Raw genomic sequence first — 17,841 nt, forward strand, 5'->3', positions numbered from 1 at the left:
CACACTCTGTGTGAAAAAGTTGCCCCTCGTTCCCTCTTAAATCTTTCCCCTCTCACCTTAAACCTGTGCCCTCTAGTTTTGGACTCCCCTACCCTGAGAAACAAAACTTGGCTATTCACTTTATCATTGCTCTTCATGATTTGATAAACCCTCTATCAGGAAACCCCTAAGTCAAATGTGACCTTACAATGTCTCATACAATCATACCATGACATCCCAACTCCTGAACTCAGTGTGCTGAACAAAAGCCTTTGTCACTACTTTCAAGGAACTGTTTCATGTGTTACCCCAGTAGTCACTGGCTGCTAGTCAGAAAAAGACACACTTCTTCCTAATCTTTGAACTGGTTGGCAGATAGGAAACAATATCTCTTTCTTTGTTTGGACACTAATGCTGTGTTTGTTTAATGGTTAGGAACTTGTCCCTTTTCAGTGTCTCTCAGTTTCTTCCCTTTTTCACCTTTTCAACAGGCGGTTTGGAGACATGGCAGTTTACAGGGAAATGATGAGTGAGAATAGGCATCGGGGAAGGTTTCTGCTATTTTTCCACACGTCCGAAACGTCGATTCTCCTGTTCCCTGGATGCTGCCTGACCTGCTGTGCTTTTCCAGCAACACATTTCCAGCTCTGTCTCCTTTCTCTACCCCTCCATTGCACAAACTTAGTTACTTGTTTGTGCAATTTACAGAGCAGACTATCTGATTTTAGCTTGTGATATTCCTTCTGTGACTGTCCAATCACTCAAAGCATATTCTATCCAGATCATTGTTGGATTGGAGTGAGGAGAGATTGGTACTGACTTGTAGGGAAGTATTTTCCAGTCTCATTTTATCAAAGCAATTGAATACGGAGTTCAGGTATCAAATTTTGCGATAGTTAAGCATGCTGCTCTGTCCCTGGTTCTGTCTCAGTCGGTGTTTCGAAATCTCTGTTTGTCACTGGATTACACTGTGTGTAGAACTTGTGTGACACTATCTTTAACATGTTGTTAAATCATCTAATGTGAAGTTCTCAGGCCTATATGATGTAACTATTTCTAAAGTGCTGATTTTTGCCACAATACTTTCATTGTTTGCTTCACTTAGAAAAAAATCATAAAACAAGCTAAAAGGCCATTCAGTGATGAAGCACTGGTGTGCTAGTATTGATTAATTGAGGGAAGGTACCATGTTGCTCTGCACTTTGAAGGGTTCCTGTGTTCAATAAACTGGAGCTGCCTCAATGTTTTTTGTGAGCGATTGGATTTAGGGTTACTATGAAAGTGTTTTCTGCTTGATCTGAGCCAACCAGGAGTGTTTGATTTTAAGAATTGCTAAATATCTGACTCATTTCTTGACCAAATTTCATAAACAGAAATGAAACAGAATTCGGGTGCAGGATTTTGTTTAATGCTCCTTCCCTGGGTCGATCTGTTTGCAATTCAAAAGCTCTGTTTTCGAAATTGATGGAATTGAATTTCTGAAATCCAGAACTCACTGGTGCTTTTACATCAACAGGTGAAGAAGTAACTGAAGTGCCGGAAGTATGTCGGAGACACCAGTGTGTGGTGGTAAGACCAATCCTAGTTCTGATGCTGTTTCTCTTTTGTATCAAACTAGAATTGAGAGCATAGACTGTACATACCAAAGATACATGACTACCTGTTTGGCTTCGTGGTAGAAGTCTGTGACTAGTGGCTATTGTCTACAGGAATTAATGCAGGGTCCCTTTTTTTTTGATTATACATCCAAATTTTATCAGAGTGTGGGGGGAATGATAAGTGAGCTTGCATATGACAAAGGTTTGCCACATAGTTAACATTGAGAAGGAAGGTTTCGGGTTACAGGAGTGCCATAAATGATTTTATCAGTGGCAGATGGAACTTAACCGAGACAAGTGTGAGATAATGCACTTGGGAAGAAGTAATAAGTCAAGGAGGACTCAGTGAATGGCAAGACACGAGGAAGCTCAGAGGAACAGAGGGATCTTGAACTGCTTGACAACAAATCCCTGAAGGTGGCAGGGCATGTTAATAGGTTAGTTAAGAAGGCATATGGGATACTTGCCTTTATCTGTCATGGCACAAATTATACGAGCAGGGAGGTTATGTTGGAGTTGTACAGAACTCTAGCTCGGCCACAGTTGGACTACTTTGTGTAGTTCTAGTCACTGCACTATAGGAAGAATATGATTTGTAGTGCAGAGAGGATTCACCAAGATTAGATTCCCTACAGTGTGGAAACAGGCCCTTTGGCCCAACCAGTCCACACCAACCCTCCAAAGAGTAACCCACCCAGACCCATTTCCCTCTGACTAATGCACCAAACACTATGAGCAATTTAGCATGACAAATTCATCTGACCTGCACCTCTTTGGACTGTGGGAGGAAACCGGAGCACCTGGAGGAAACCCACGCAGACACGGGGAGAATGTGCAAACTCCACACAGTCAGTCGCCTGAGGTGGGAACTGAACCCGGGTCTCTGGCGCTGTGAGGCAGGAGTGCGAACCACTGTGCTACCGTGCCGCCCACTAATAGTCCATCCATCCTTTGGGAAACTGCCAAAGCCTATGCCGGGGGTTAGTTATTTCCTATTCCACCAGTAGAAAGGAGCAGAAGGTGGAGCAGCAAAGTCTCCTTGAAGCACGGTTGAAGGCAGCTGAGAAAGCCTACTTTGACAGTCTCTTGTTGGTCAAACTGGAGAGGATTATGGCACTGTGGTCTGCATTGAATTCCATGCTCTCACAGATGGCAAAGAAGCAGCTTGCTTTTGCAAAGCAAAAGTTATATGAGCATAGTGACATGCCAGGCAAATACTTAGCATATCTTGCTAGGAAAAGGAGTGCCCCACAAGCCATTATGGCGATTAGGGAAGGGTATGGGAACCTGACACATGACTCTAAATTAATGTGGTATTTTAGAGATTTTACTCTGTTATCACCATCTGAGGGTTGTGAGGAGAGGTGGGCCAAAATGGAATCTTTTTTCCAAGGATCTGAAGCTCCCGGGTGTGACCTCTGAACAAGAGTCCTTTCTCAATGCCCCCTTATCAAAGCAAGAGGTGGAGGAAGCTGTGAGGCTGCTTCAGAGTGGAAACGCGCCTGGTCCTGATGGACCTCCCAGCAAATTCTCTAAGGATTTTATAAATATATTGTCAGGCCCAATGCTCAATATGTTTAATGATTCATACAGTCGTGATTGTCTTCCGTCATCTCTGAGAGAGGCCAATATTTCCCTTATTCTTACAAAAGGAAAGGACCCAGAGGACTGTGCTTCATACAGGCCCATTTCACTCTGAGAGGATTTTAAAATCCACGTTTAAGAGTCTTGTGAAGGCTGGAGACTGTGTTACCTTCTATTGTTAGAGGATCAGACGGGCTTCATAAAGGGCTGCAGATCCTCCAATAATGATAGGAAGCTGCTTAATGTAATTCACGCATGTCAACAATAGTCAATACAGAGATTGGTGATTTCTCTAGATGTAGAGAAGGCATTTGACAGAGTTGAGTGGTGAAATCTTTATAAAATGGGTAAATCTTTATAAAATGGGTAAAAGTTCTCTATAGTGGCCCTCTCACGGTGGGCGTCACCAACTGGGTACGAGCAAGCAATTTTGACATTTTCAGGGACAGCTGGCAGGGCTGTCCCCTTTTGCCATTGCTTTTTACATTGGTGATTGAACCATTGGCGGAGGCCTTTCATGGGGATCCCAGTATATTAGCTCCAGAAGTGGGGTCAAAGTTGCATAAGACTTCATTGTACGCGAACGATGTCCTAATTTTTTTTTGTCAAGTCCCAGCAGTTTCAGTGCCTCGCCTGATACATTGCATCTGTGCATTTGGCACCTTTTAGGGGCATACCTAAGTATAACTATGGGTGGTCTTACGAAGGAGCGAGCTCTTGAGGGCCAATATTGATTCCCATTTAAGTAGTCTCTGGGGAGATTTTGTGTATTTGGGCATATTCATTACTCCAGTTCTGGATAGGTTGTTCTAAGTCAATTTTATTCAATTTGACAAAATCAAACAATCCCTTCAAAGATGGGAGGCACTTCTGATCTCGTGGTTGGCTCAGATAGTGCTTATTAAGGTGAATATTCTCCTCCGTTTGCTATACCCTATACGGATGCTCCCCCTGACTTTCAATAAGCAAATATTCAGAAGACTGAATGGCTGGTTCAGCTCCTTTATTTGGCTTTGTAAGTGGCCCCTGATTACATTAGCTAAACTGCAACTGCCTCACAGGTGGGGGGGGGGGGGGGGTGGGGAGTGGAACTTCCAGACATTAAAAATTACCAACTAAGCTCACTTTTGTCCTAAGTGAGTGATTGGGCCTGTGGGGATCCTCTTTCAATATGGTTAGATATCAAAGCTTCCCAGGCAAGATGGCTCCTTACCAGTTTGCTGTTTTTGGACAAAATGAGGACAGTTAGGGAATATTGCCATCACCCAGTAGTCATCAATACTGTTAAAGCATGGAGGGCAATTTGACAGAGGGAAGGCAATATTGGCAAAACATCTTTTACACCTTTTAGTGAGTATGCTGGGTTTTCAACCAGGGTTGATAGATTCAGGATTTAAACGTTGGGCAGTGAGGGGTGTGTCTTGCATGGGGGATTTATTTGAGGGAGATGTAATGATGTCCTTCGAACAGTTAGTATGGAAATACAAGCTATCTAATAGGGACCTTTCGTTTTTTTCCAAGTTAGGGATTTTATTTTTTTTTAAAAACTATACTTTTGATCTCTACAAATCCGACTTGGGGGGGATGTGCTCAGTGCTAAGACTATACTTTGTCAGTACTTTATAACATCAATTGGGGGGTGCCCCCTCAGATGAGTTCGATCCCCTCTGCAGGGTGTAGGAGAGAGAGCCAGGTGTGAAGTCTCCTCTGAGGCGTTGGAAGATATTTGGGAAAATGCAAGAAAGGTATCAATTTGCAATAGGACCCATGCTTTACAGTTGAAGATTCTCCACAGGGTCCAATTGGCTCTGGATTGTTTGTCAAAATTCAAACCAGGGCTATCTTCATATCCCAAATGCAAGGTCTGTATGGCACTCTTACCCATTGTCTCTGGTCTTGTGGTAGGCTTCAAACATATTGGAGTGCTATGGCGGGTGCAATGGAGAGGATTTTGGGTGTAAGGGTGGAAAAGGACCCTATCTCGCTCCTTCTGGATCTGTCCAGTGTGTTCTCTGCAGTCGTGCAGAAGAAACATCTTTTCAGTATCCTCACTTTCTCCGCAAAGAAAGAATATTTTGCTAGGTTGGCAGAAGATTGCTGTGGAGCATATTCCCCTGGATTTTCTCTCAAATCTGGTACGCCACAAAACTGAGAATTTTTATAAAGACATGGCAGTCCTTTTTGGAATACCTGGACGCAGATTTATAAGCCACACTAACAAGGGCTTTAATATAACCGTAACAATTGTGTTTGACGAGTCCAATATCCGGGGAGGAGGAACTGTGAATACAAGTGTCTTGTCTGGCTGAGTTGAGTTATTTTTATTTATTTATTTATTAGTTTGGCTATTATTTATTTAGCTAAATAGCTAGTTTGGTTTTTTCTATATATGTTTATACATTTGTACATGAGGGTGGGTTGGGTTTTTAAACTTTTTGTACTGCTTTGAATTGTATTGTTTAGTATTTGTACTATTAAAAAGTCTGTTTCAATAAAAATATATTTTTAAAAAATATATACTAATTGCCCCTACCTCCACTGTCTTCGGTAGGAGAGAAGCTCAAAGTTGCACAACCCTTAGACAGAAGACAAATTCTCTTTACCTCTATCCTAAAAAGGCAACTCATACTTTTTAACAGTGGCCCCTTGATCTGGATTCACCTACAAGATGAAGTATTCTTTCTATGACTACCTTATCAAGACTATTCACAATCTTGTACACTTTAAATAAGACATTGTTTACTCATAGATTTATAGAGATGTACAGGATGGAAACAGACCCTTCAGTCCAACCCATCCATGCCGACCAGATATCCCAACCCAATCTAATTCCACCTGCTAGCACCTGGCCCATATCCCTCCAAACCCTTCCTATTCATATACCCATCCAAATGCCTCTTAAATGTTGCAATTGTACCAGCCTCCACCACTTCCTCTGGCAGCTCATTCCATACACGTACCACCCTCTGTGTGAAAAAGTTGCCCCTTAGGTCTCTTTTATATCTTTCCCCTCTCACCCGAAACCTATGCCCTCTCGTTCTGGACTCCCAGACCCCAGGGAAAAGAATTTGTCTATTTATCCTATCCATGCCCCTCATGATTTTATAAACCTCTGTAAGGTCACCCTCAGCCTCCAAAGCTCCAGGGAAAACAGCCCTACCCTGTTCAGCCTCTCCCTATAGCTCAAATCCTCCAACCCTGACAACATCCCTGTAAATCTTTTCTGAACCCTTTCAAGTTTTACAACATCTTTACGATAGGAAAGAGACCAGAATTGCACGCAATATTCAGTGATTAGCACTGATGCCTCAGTGCCAGGGCCCAGGTTCAATTATTGCCTCAGGCAACTGTCTGTGTGGAGTTTGCACATTCTCCCCGTGTCTGCGTGGGTTTCCTCCGGGTGCTCCGGTTTCCTCCCACAGTCCAAAGATGTGCAGGTCAAGTAAGTTAGCCATGCCCGTAGTGTTAGGTGTATTAGTCAGTCGTGAATGTAGGGGAATAGGTGTGGGTGGGTTGCACTTCAGAGGGTCGGTGTGGTCTTGTAGGCCGAAGGGCCTGTTTCCACACTGTAGGGAATCTACTTTAATATTCCAACAGTCGCAACATGACTTCCCCACTCCTGTACTCAATACTCTGGCAAATAAAGGAAAGCATACCAAAAGCCGCCTTCACTAACCTATCTACCTTCAACTTCACTTTCAAGAAGCTATGAACCCGCACTCTAAGGTCTCTTTATTCAACAACACTTCCGAGAACCTTACCATTAAGTGTATAAGTCCTGCTAAGATTTGCTTTCCCAAAATGCAGCACCTCACATTTATTTAAATTAAACTCCATTTGCTATTTCTCAGCATCATTGGCCCATTTGGTCAAGATCCTGTTTAATCTGAGGTAGCCCTATTTGCTGTCCACTACACCTCAAATTTTGTTGTCATCTGCAAACTTACCAACTGTCCCTTTTTATGCTCGCATCCAAATCATTTATGTCAAAAAGTAGACGACCCAGCACTGATCCTTGTGGCACTCCACTGGTCACAGGCCTCCAGTCTGAAAACCAACCCTCCACCACCACCCTCTGTCTTTTACATTTGAGCCAGTTCTATATCCAAATGGCTAGTTCTCCTTGTATTCTGTGAGGTCTAACCTTGCTAATTAGTCTCCCATGGTGAACCTTGTCGAACACCTTACTGAAGTCCATATAGATCACATCTACTGCTCTGCCCTCATCAATCCTCTTTGTTACTTCCTCAAAAAACTCAATCAAGTTTGAGAGACATGATTTTCCATGCACAAAGCCATGTTGACTATTCCTAATCAGTCCTTGCCTTTTCAAATAAATTTACATCCTGACCCTCAGGATTCCTTCCAACAACTTGCCCACCACCGAGGTCAGGCTCACCGGTCTATAGTTCCCTGGCTTGTCCTTACCATCCTTCTTAAACAGTGGTACCACGTTAGCCAACCTCCAGTCTTCCAGCACCTCACCTGTGACAATCGGTGTTACAAATATCTCAGCAAGAGGACCAGCAATCACTTCTCTAGTTTCCCACAGAGTTCTAGGGTACACCTGATCAGGTCCTGGGGATTTATCCACCTTTACCCGTTTCAAGACATCCAGCACTTCCTCCTCTTAATATGGACATTTTGTAAGATGTCACCATCTATTTCCTTACATTCTATATCTTCCATATTCTTTTCCACAGTAAATACTGATGCAAAATACTCATTTAGTATCTCCTCCATTTTCAGCGGCTCCACACAAAGGCCGCCTTGCTGATCTTTAAGGGGCCCTATTCTCTCCCGAGTTACCCTTTTCTCCTTAATGTATTTGTAAAAACTCTTTGGATTCTCCTTAATTCTATTTGCCAAAGCTATCTCATGTCCCCTTTTTGCCCTCCTGATTTCCCTCTTAAGTATACTCCTACTTCCTTTAGACTCTTCTAAGGATTCACTCGATCTATCCTGTCTATACCTTACATATGCTTCCTTCTTTTTCTTGACCAAACCCTCAATTTCTTTAGTCATCCAGCATTCCCTGTACCTACCATCCTTTCCTTTCCTTTCACCCTAACAGGAATATACTTTCGCTGGATTCTTGTTATCTCATTTCTGAAAGCTTCCCATTTTCCAGCCGTCCCTTTACCTGCGAACATCTGCCTCCAATCAGCTTTCGAAAGTTCTTGCCTAATACCATCAAAATTGGCCTTTCTCCAATTTAGAACTTCAACTTTTAGATCTGGTCTATCCTTTTCCATCACTATTTTAAAACGAATAGAATTATGGTCACTGGCCCCAAAGTGCTCCCCCACTAACACCTCAGTCACTTGCCCTGCCTTATTTCCCAAGAATAGGTCAAGTTTTGCATCTTCTCTAGTCGGTACATCCACATACTGAATCAGAAAATTGTCTTGTACGCATGTAACACATTCTTCTCCATCTAAACCCTGAACACTATTGTGGGAGATTAGAAATGTAGTTTCTGCAGGTGGTGGTGGTTAGAGATGTTGTTTTTGCAGATAGGTGAGGGGGTGTTGTGGGGGGAGGGGAAGGGGAACATTACACAAACGGTCGCGGGATTCTTGCAGCATACTTAAGGTTAAGATTTTAATGAATATAGAGGTTTTTGTTTAAGAAATAGTTTTAAACTAAGAAATAACTTTAAAGTGTTGTAGCTGACCACAAAAGAAGCAGTAGGGGCATTCGCAATAAGCTTATAGTATGATAAGGGGAACTGGATAAAATAACAGGCAGGCTGTAACAAACAAGGACAAGGACAGCACGGTAGTCAGATAAGGAAAATTAGAGAAAAACAAGTGAAGTCATCGGCTTATGATAGGATAAGACTAGACGAATGGGAAAAGAGAGGCATGATTCCGCAACTTGCAAACTGAATAAAGAATGCTTTCATGCTTTGTAATTTGGGCTTCAGCTAGCCTGATTGCTTGAGCAAACACCCGTTCTTGCAAGGCCATAAAGAATAAAATGTTCTTGTTTCCAAGGCTTTGTCTCAGGCTGAATTGTGAGTGAGTTTTGTTTCTCACAGTTGGGGGCTCGTCCGGGTTCCAAAACTCCGACTGCTTGGCACTCTTGGGATGACGGGGGAGGTGCACCTCACCGATTTCGGTGATCTCCGTCTCCCTTGCTTGTTGTTCGTGGTTTGGGCGAGTGTGATCCGGACTGGAAGATCCTGGAAACAAGACGGGTTCGGTTGGGTAACTCTTGTGCACAAGACCCGGGTAAGGAAAGGTCTTAAAAGATATATCCGGGCGACCGGGGTAGGCAGCAGTAGTTGCTGCAGGCATTGCCGCGGGACTGGGCGCACTGAAACGACCAGGTAACTCTGTGCACAGACCAACGTAAGAAAATAGACCTTTAAATATTGCCTTGGTGGTCGGGGACATACGAAAAGTATGGGGAATTGGCAAGATATAAAATAAAGCATATGTCAATGAAAAACAGCCCGTGTCAGAAGGGCTAGTAGCTGAAGGGCTACTGAGAGTACTGAAGAGCTGTACAGCTAATAGAAAGTTTTACCCTTTGTGATTCAGTTTGAATGCACATTTGTTTGCTGGTGATTGAATGTTTGTGCTTTGTTCCCTGGAGCTTGAGATCCGGGACTGTTTTGAATCTGATTTCTACTATGGAAATTTTAACATGATTTCTTTTAAGGTTAAGGATTTTACAGATTATGAAAAAAAATATTAACTCCTGTTCTTTTTTCTGGTCATGACTGCCTTACTATCAGTTTCTAACTAATCTCTTTTATCCTTACATAAAAGTGATTTATGGAGAACAGTTGAAGTCTCAAAAAGCATATAGTTGGTCAGATTAATCGGACGAGTAAGGTGTCTAGTCAGGACCCTGAAGGGGGTGTGGAAGAAGGTGATACCGGACCTCGTTAACATTAATTAAAATAGCAACAATGGGAGGCACGGGGAGTTGCCTGGGTAACGATCGATCTGTAAATAACGTTAAAGGGGAATATATTCCACCCGACAGTCCTATGGGGAAAATGTTGGGAAATTGGGTACACAACTCCCGGACGCAGGGGAAAGATAAGGCTATAATGATAAATTATTGTTGTTTTGTCTGGACTCAAGAAAGCATTAAGGAGTCTCGTATTTTTTGTCCCAAACATGGGTCCGATGAAGATTGGCTGTGCCAAGATCTAAATATATACGTCAATCGGAAAGAAACATACAGTCAAGATGAGTCAGAGTATGCGGCTTGCTGGGTAGAGGTGCGGGGGTAAAACTATATCTCATGGAGGTGGAAGAATCGGGGAAAGAGGAAGAAAAGAATGAACAAGGGAAACCACAATGGGATCCCTTAACCTGTTTACCGCCCCCATACCCTCCTCTGGAGACATGTCTATCTCGTCTCTACAGCTAGCCTATGGCCCCAGAACCAAAAGCAACTCCAGTAACTGAAAGAGAAACGGACTCTGAGCTAAAAGATGCAGAACCTAGGGGGCCCAGAGTCACTCGAGCCACCACACGTAAAGGAGGGGCAGAGATAATGGAAAATATAAAATTATGTCCCTTAAGAGAGGTCCCGATTGGAGACAGAGAAATAGGATACGTAAACGCTCCCTTAACTAGTAATGAAGTTAGGGCTTTTAAGAAGGAAATGAAAAGTCTGATAGAGGATCCGGTGGGATCTAAAGGAAATGGTAATATTGGGAATTAAAGAGGCAGCACCTAGATCTTTCGAAGTACGACAAGAGAAGGATGAAACCTCTTCTGCATTTCTTCAAAGGCTCAAGGAGGCCACAAGGAAATATTCGGGAATGGATCCCGATGATCCGGTAGCTCAGGGACTCTTAAAGGCCCAGTTTGTGACTAAATCATGGCCGGACATACAAAAGAAATAACAGAAATTAGATGGATGGAGTGAAAGACGGATGAAAGAGCTGTTATGTGAGGCACAGAAAGTGTATGTGAAAAGGGAAGACGAGAAGCAGAAACAGAAAGCCAAAATGATGGTGGCGGCAGTAGAAGAAATAAAAAAAAGGAGGCTGGGGCCGGGGATAACAGGAAGGATAGGGGAGGACATGAAAGACAAAGGTCAGACATCCGGGGAAGGAGGCAACAGGCAGGATGTTACCATTGCGGAAAAGTGGGGCATTTTAAACGGGAATGCCTGGGATTAGCACGAGAAAGGGAAACTGTTTCCCTAATGACCTTCGATGAGGAATGGGGGGGTCAGGGGTTCCTTCCTCCTGAAACCCACCAGGAACCCTTGATAAATCTAAAAGTGGGACCTGAAGGGGAGGAGGCAGTATTTTTGATGGACAGGGGAGCGGCATGATCATCCCTAAGTTTTAGACCTACCGGTGTTAAATTGACTAACAAGAATCTGAGTTGAAGTGTTGAGCCACGGGGTGGTTGGGTTGGTTGGTCCGGGTGTCCCAGAGGTGTTTTCTGAAACGTTCCGCAAGTAGGCGGCCTGTCTCTCTGAAACGTTCCTCATTCCTCATTCCTGAAGAAGGGCTTATGCCCAAAAAGTCGATTTCCCCTGTTCCTTGGATGCTGCCTGACCTGCTGTGCTTTTCCAGCAACACATTTTCAGCTCTGATCTCCTGCATCTGCAGCCCTCACTTTCTCCTGGAAGAATTCTTGGTGCCTATTTTTGAGCCAACCCTAATTAGAAGAAATGATGAGGAAGTGACAGGACAATTACCAACTGTAGAGTTTAATGATAAGTTTAAAAAAAACGATATTGTGGCGCTTGGTTCTTCTTTCTCTGCTTTGTCCCCACCTGCCCTGACTGTTTGACTCAACTTTGTTCTCAACTCTACCAGTGTTAGATTGAAAACTTTCCTAGATCCTTCGAATTCTGCAGTCATTCTCAGTTTAAGTAATACCATGCTTTTTTCATCTGTGGTGTCAGATGTCACCAGACTGAAGGGGGGAATGGGAAGGAATATAACAGTGATAGGCAACAGTGTAGCCAGGGAGATAGATACTGTTCTCTGGGCTGAGACCAAGAGTTCTGAGTGTTGCCTGTGTGATGCCAGATTTGAAGAGCATCCTCTTGTCTGGAGATGAACATTGGGTAAGAAGTTTCAGATTGGGTCATTGGGGTTCACATTTTTTCAAAAATTGTAATTAGAACTGAGAATTAGAACATTCACATGTTCTGCCATGTGAATTCGGGAAGTTGAAGATGAGATTTAAAAATCAGGACCTCAACATTGATAATGTATTGACTGTTTCCTGAGCCATGTGCCAATTAAGGTTTAAAAAAAGGCAATAGAGATTGCAATCAAATATATGGTTAACAGGTATGGGGGGGGCGGCTCTGATTCATTGGCTACTGCAACCTGTATTCAGAAGGGAAGGAGCTGAACTGAAACTGGACTGGGATCAGCTTCGAGCAAAGTTGTGCTGTGGGATGTGCATCCAGCATCAAATGAAAAGCAGCACAATGGGAAGAAATGATCCAGATAAAGGGAGATTCAAAAACATTATATTTACTTTTTTCTTTAGAAATTTCTGAAGAAAGATTCCTTTGCGTTGTGGATATCTTTTCTCCCAAAGTGAAATAAATATGTTTAGAAGGAACCAATTTAAGTAGACTTTCTTGATTAATGAGTGAGTTTATTAGTGAGTAAATGTCAGAATTGAATACGCAACACGAATAGACAGATTAGAAAAGGGAAGCGAATTCAAATCAAGTTAAAAGATATACAGAAAGTCTCTGGGTTATTTATGAAGAATAGATTGCAAACTTTTGCAGGATGATACTGGTAGAATTGACACTGGTATTTAAGCAGCTGAGTTTGAGTTTTAGTTTTGCACAGTAGCTGAAACTCTTTTTATCCCATTTCATTTCAATAGTTACTGGTTTGTTAACTAGCTTCTAGCATTAAGCAACACATTTTCTTTTTTTTCTACCTACAGAGCAAGGATGTTTTCTTCAGTAATTGAAGAGTCAGCATTTCTGACATGTAATTTTGAAAAAGAACAGGTCTCTCTGGCATTATGGATCAACAGAAGTTGTGTTAGTGATCCAGATCATGGCAGTAACAGGACCATGATTTGGATAGGCGGAAGACTAGCCATAAAGAAACTCGTAAAGAGTCAAAATATTGAAGAAGTAAATAAACCAAAAATTAGTAGCTAGCTTTTGACTGCATGCATATTGGACTTTACTACCCTTCTTTCTCACTTATTCTCTTTATCACAGAGAAGATGAAGCTTTCTGAGTATTTTGCACGAATTGGCTACACAGGATCTTCCGACAACACTGACCTGGAGACACTAAGCATAATACTTGAAAAACATGTCACATCTATTCCCTATGAAAATCTCAGTCCACACTGCGGAGAAACAATTGAGCTCAACATGGAAGCGATCTTTAATAAAATGGTGAGGAAGCATCGAGGTGGTTGCTGTGTGGAAAATAATGCATTATTCTGGTGGGTACTAAAGGAGATGGGTTACGAAGTGATGTTTATACTAGTAAGATTGTACAAACCAGCAAAGGATACTTATGAATCCTACCCATCTCATTGTGTCCTCATAGTCACCATTGATTCCAAGCGTTACATGGCTGATGTGGGCTTTGTTTCATCCAACCAAATGCGACAACCCCTGGAGCTGGTATCAGGCAAAGAGCAGACTCAGCTTCCAGGTACATACCGTCTGACTGAAGATAACAATATCTGGTATATGGATAAAACTGTAAGAAAAATTTACATTGAAGGTCAAAGCACTAACAGTGAGTCTCTGCAGAACCAACCTTCCTACCAAAAACTGTTTTGCTTTGACCTCAAACCTTGTAGAATTGAGGATGCTCAAGACAAATTAACCTACTTATTAACAACTCCTGGGGCCATGTTTAAAGAATTATCCTTTGTTTGCTATCAAACCCCGAATGGCATAAAAACTCTGAAGGGTACAACCTACACTGAACAGATCTATAATGGGAAAGATGGAAAGGACCTGAGAACCTCCGTAACTCTGACTGAAGAGGAATTACAACATGCAATCAAGGAGACATTCAACTTGATTTTGGACAAGAAGATAACACCTGTGAATAATTTTACTTGTTTCCTGATTGAATAACATCAGATAATAATCTCCAGCATCATATTTCCTCTTCTGATAGTTAATGCATTATAGGAGTTGAGATCTGTCAGGTTTACCAATTTCATTGGGGAATAAATCAGTAATTTTATTAGGACTTGTACAATAATATCACGCATGAAAAGTCAATTTATAGATTTAAAGATTAATATTTTATAGCTAAATGATGGCAATTTATAGATTTACCTTTTGTTTTATTGGGGTGAAGGGAAATCAGTTTACTGGTTTCAAAGGATGCTGCTCCCCATTGTATTGATGACATAAAATGCAAACTACTCATCTAAAATCTCATCAACTAATTAAAAACCTTTGAGTTTGTTTTCAGAGAAAAATAACTTAAAATAAGCTGGGACATTATAAAATGATTACTAATCTGAAAATTTACTAAGGGATTTCTAAATAGCATTATCTAAAGCACCTTGAAAAGGTTATCTCGGGGTAAATACCTGAACATGAATATTAATCCACTAGAAGGTATAGCTGACATTGAGATCTTCAAGTATCTCTGGTGATGAAGCTTTTCAAATACCTTTTTGTTGCTGAAACAAAAGTTTAAATCTGTAATGTGTCCTCCAGGGGAGGATTTCTGTAGCAAAGAATAGCACGGGGATATCTGAGAATGAGCCATCAAAATTCTCTGGAAAAAATTGATTGTCGTTTTTGTGATCCAACAGCCAGGTACAAAAACCTCCTGTGAGAAGCTATCTTTATAAACCTGCTGGTATTGTTCCAGGGGGAAAAAGACAGCCAAAAGCTTGGGGTAGTATCCAGTAACATCAAGAAGAAGGAATTTCTGTGGTGACTGCATTCTGCAAAAGAAGTGATCATTCCTGAGAGAAAGTTGATGGCAAACCAAGAGATTTCCACATTTTTAAAAGCTGACATATAACTGTTTCCAGATGAACTACCAGTTCAGTATTTAATTCCTTCATTTAAAAAAAAGTGCTCTTTTTTCTCCGATTCAACCTTCACCCCACCTTGTGCAATTTGATACAGTTATACCTTTTGCTGAGGATCTTAACAAATAAATTAAATGTGACTAATTCAAGGAATTTTGCCTCGTTCTTTATAGCTTTGAGACATGTTTAAGTGCATGGTGAATTCAGAAGCATACCTGTTTGAAAATTCATCTGTTATAATCTGTTATTGTCTGTGTGCCCCGGAACCGTGTGTTATGACCCATTTAGGAAAGTGTGTTGAGTCTCAAATCCCATTACAAAAGTTAATCAAAGTGTAGAGTCCTACATTTAGCCATCTCTTGCACTCAAGTGAACCAATAATACTGATTGAGTTGCCATACTTTACAGGAATGGTTTTGTTACATATAACACACCAGATGGCCTCCTTCTTTAGAGACCTCAATTTCCCTTCCCACGTGGTTAAAGATGCCCTCCAACACATCTCGTCCACATCCCGCACCTCCACCCTCGGACCCCACCCCTCCAACCTTAACAAGGACAGAATCCCCTGGTGCTCACCTTCCACCCTACCAAACTTCGCATAAACCAAATCATCCGCCGACATTTCCGCCACCTCCAAACAGACCCCACCACCAGGGATATATTTCCCTCCCGCCTTCCGCAAAAACCGTTCCCTCTGTGACTACCTGGTCAGATCCACGCCCCCTCCCCCTACAACCCACCCTCCTGTCCTGGCATCTTCCCCGGCCACCGCAGGAATTGCAAAACCTGTGCCTACACCACCTCCCTCACCTCCATCCAAGGCCCTAAAGGAGCCATCCACACCCATCAAAGTTTTACCTGCACATCCACCAATATCATTTATTGTATCCGTTGCTCCAGATGTGGTATCCTCTACATTGGGGAGGCTGGACGCCTCCTAGCAGAGCGCATTAGAGAACATCTCTCTGGGACACTCGCACCAATCAACCACACCGCCCTGTGGCCCAACATTTCAACTCCCCCTCCCACTCTGCCGAGGACATGGAGTTCCTGGGCCTCCTTCACCGCCGCTCCCTCACCACCAGACGCCTGGAGGATGAGCGCCTCATCTTCCGCCTCAGAACACTTCAACCCCAGGGCATCAATGTGGACTTGCCAATTTCCTCATTTCCCCTTCCCCCACCTCCCCCCCCAGTTCCAAACTTCCAGCTCAGTCCTATCTGTCCTATCTTCTTTTCCACCTATCCATGCTACCTTCCCCCCCCCCCCCTCCGGGCTTATCTCCTTCATTCCTTCCCCCACTCACCTATTGTACTCCATGCTACTTTCTCCCCACCCCACCCTCCTCTCACTTATCTCTCCACCCTTCAGGCTCTCTGCCTGTATTCCTGATGAAGGGCTTTTGCCCGAAACGTCGATTTTACTGCTCCTCGGATGTTGCCTGAATTGCTGTGCTTTTCCAGCTCCACTAATCCAGAATTTGTTACATATAAGTAAATGCTAATCTCATGTAAACTTACAAACAACCAGCATATGATCTACTTAAAAGTCTCACCTTTTAAAACTCCGACAAATAAAATAAACAGTCATATAAAATAATGTTTTTGTTTGTCTACATGGAGGGAAAAATAACCTGGGAAACATGATTTTGAGATGCCGGTGTTGGACTGGGGTGTACAAAGTTAAAAATCACACAACACCAAGTTATAGTCCAACAGGTGTCAGTGGCTGGGAACCATAACTATTCACATCATATATTAACAATCTGGACAAAGAAAGAGAGGGCAATGTTGCTAAGTTTGCAGATGACAGATAGGTGGAGGGGCAGGTCGTGGTGAGGAAGCAAGGAGGCTGTATAAGGACTTGTACAAGCTCGGAGAATGGGCAAATAAGTGGTGGATGGAATGCAATAGAAGAATATGTGTAAAAGTGAACTGGTATAATTAAACTATGTTTCCCAGTTAAAAATTACACAACACCAAGTTATAGTCCAACTCCACTGGTCACGAGTTGCCACCCTGAGAAAAGACACCTTTGTCCTGTGATGATGCTGTGGAATTATTTTGTCCTTTTTTGTCAGACTGCCCTCGGGACTTTGGGACAGCTGTGTTGATCTGCTATTGTTAGTGGGTGTTGGGAAGTACATTCCCTTGTCTGCGAGTGCTGTCTAGTATCACTTGTCAGTCTGCTTGGTCCCTGCTGAGACATTCTGGGTGTTTTTGGGAAAGTTTGGCCAAGATTGCTTTCCTATGTTCTGTGTGGGACTTTTATAGGCTGGTAGGGTGGCAGATCTTTTCCCAGATACTGTGTCCATTGCTGTCAATGTGGTCTCCTCTGGACTGGGGAGACAGGACACCAACTTATGGAATGTTCAGAAAACATCTCTGGGACACACCCATCAAACACTTCAACTCCCCCATCCACTCTGCCAAGGACATGCAAGTCCTGGGCCTTCTCCACTGTCAAATCGAAGCCACCTGATACCTGGAGGAAGAACGCCTCATCTTCCGCTTTGGAACTGTCCAACCATACGGAATCAATGTCGACTTCACCAATTTCTTCCTCACCCCTTCTCCCACCTCATCCCAGATCCAACCCTCCAATTTGGTCCCACCCTCTTGAACTGTCCTACCTGTCCATCTTTCTTCCCATCTATCTGCCCCGCTCTCCCCTCCAACCTATCAC

The 17,841-nt window shown here is 42.7% G+C and overlaps 1 protein-coding gene across 6 annotated transcripts in view; it reads left to right on the top strand.

The window, feature by feature from the left end:
• The window catches only part of LOC148146004 (arylamine N-acetyltransferase, pineal gland isozyme NAT-10-like), a 31,515-nt gene extending 16,218 nt beyond the window's left edge, over positions 1 to 15,297 (top strand). For 4 of the 6 annotated variants that reach the window (XM_087999133.1, XM_087999132.1, XM_087999131.1 and 1 more), the window contains exons 2-3: positions 1,496 to 1,548; positions 13,353 to 15,297. In XM_087999133.1, coding sequence (XP_087855259.1) covers positions 1,524 to 1,548; positions 13,353 to 14,233 — 906 coding nt within the window. In that variant the 5' untranslated portion in view covers positions 1,496 to 1,523 and the 3' untranslated portion in view covers positions 14,234 to 15,297. Of the gene's footprint in view, positions 1 to 1,495; positions 1,549 to 9,204; positions 9,398 to 13,352 lie in introns of all 6 variants that reach the window. The other 2 variants (XM_087999136.1, XM_087999135.1) reach the window with 1 other exon arrangement.
• The last annotated feature ends 2,544 nt before the right edge of the window (positions 15,298 to 17,841 follow it).

The sequence above is a fragment of the Chiloscyllium plagiosum genome, unplaced genomic scaffold (genome assembly GCF_037043375.1).
Source record: "Chiloscyllium plagiosum isolate Xiang-an unplaced genomic scaffold, Cpla_swu_hap1 HiC_scaffold_22, whole genome shotgun sequence".
NCBI lineage: Eukaryota > Metazoa > Chordata > Chondrichthyes > Orectolobiformes > Hemiscylliidae > Chiloscyllium > Chiloscyllium plagiosum.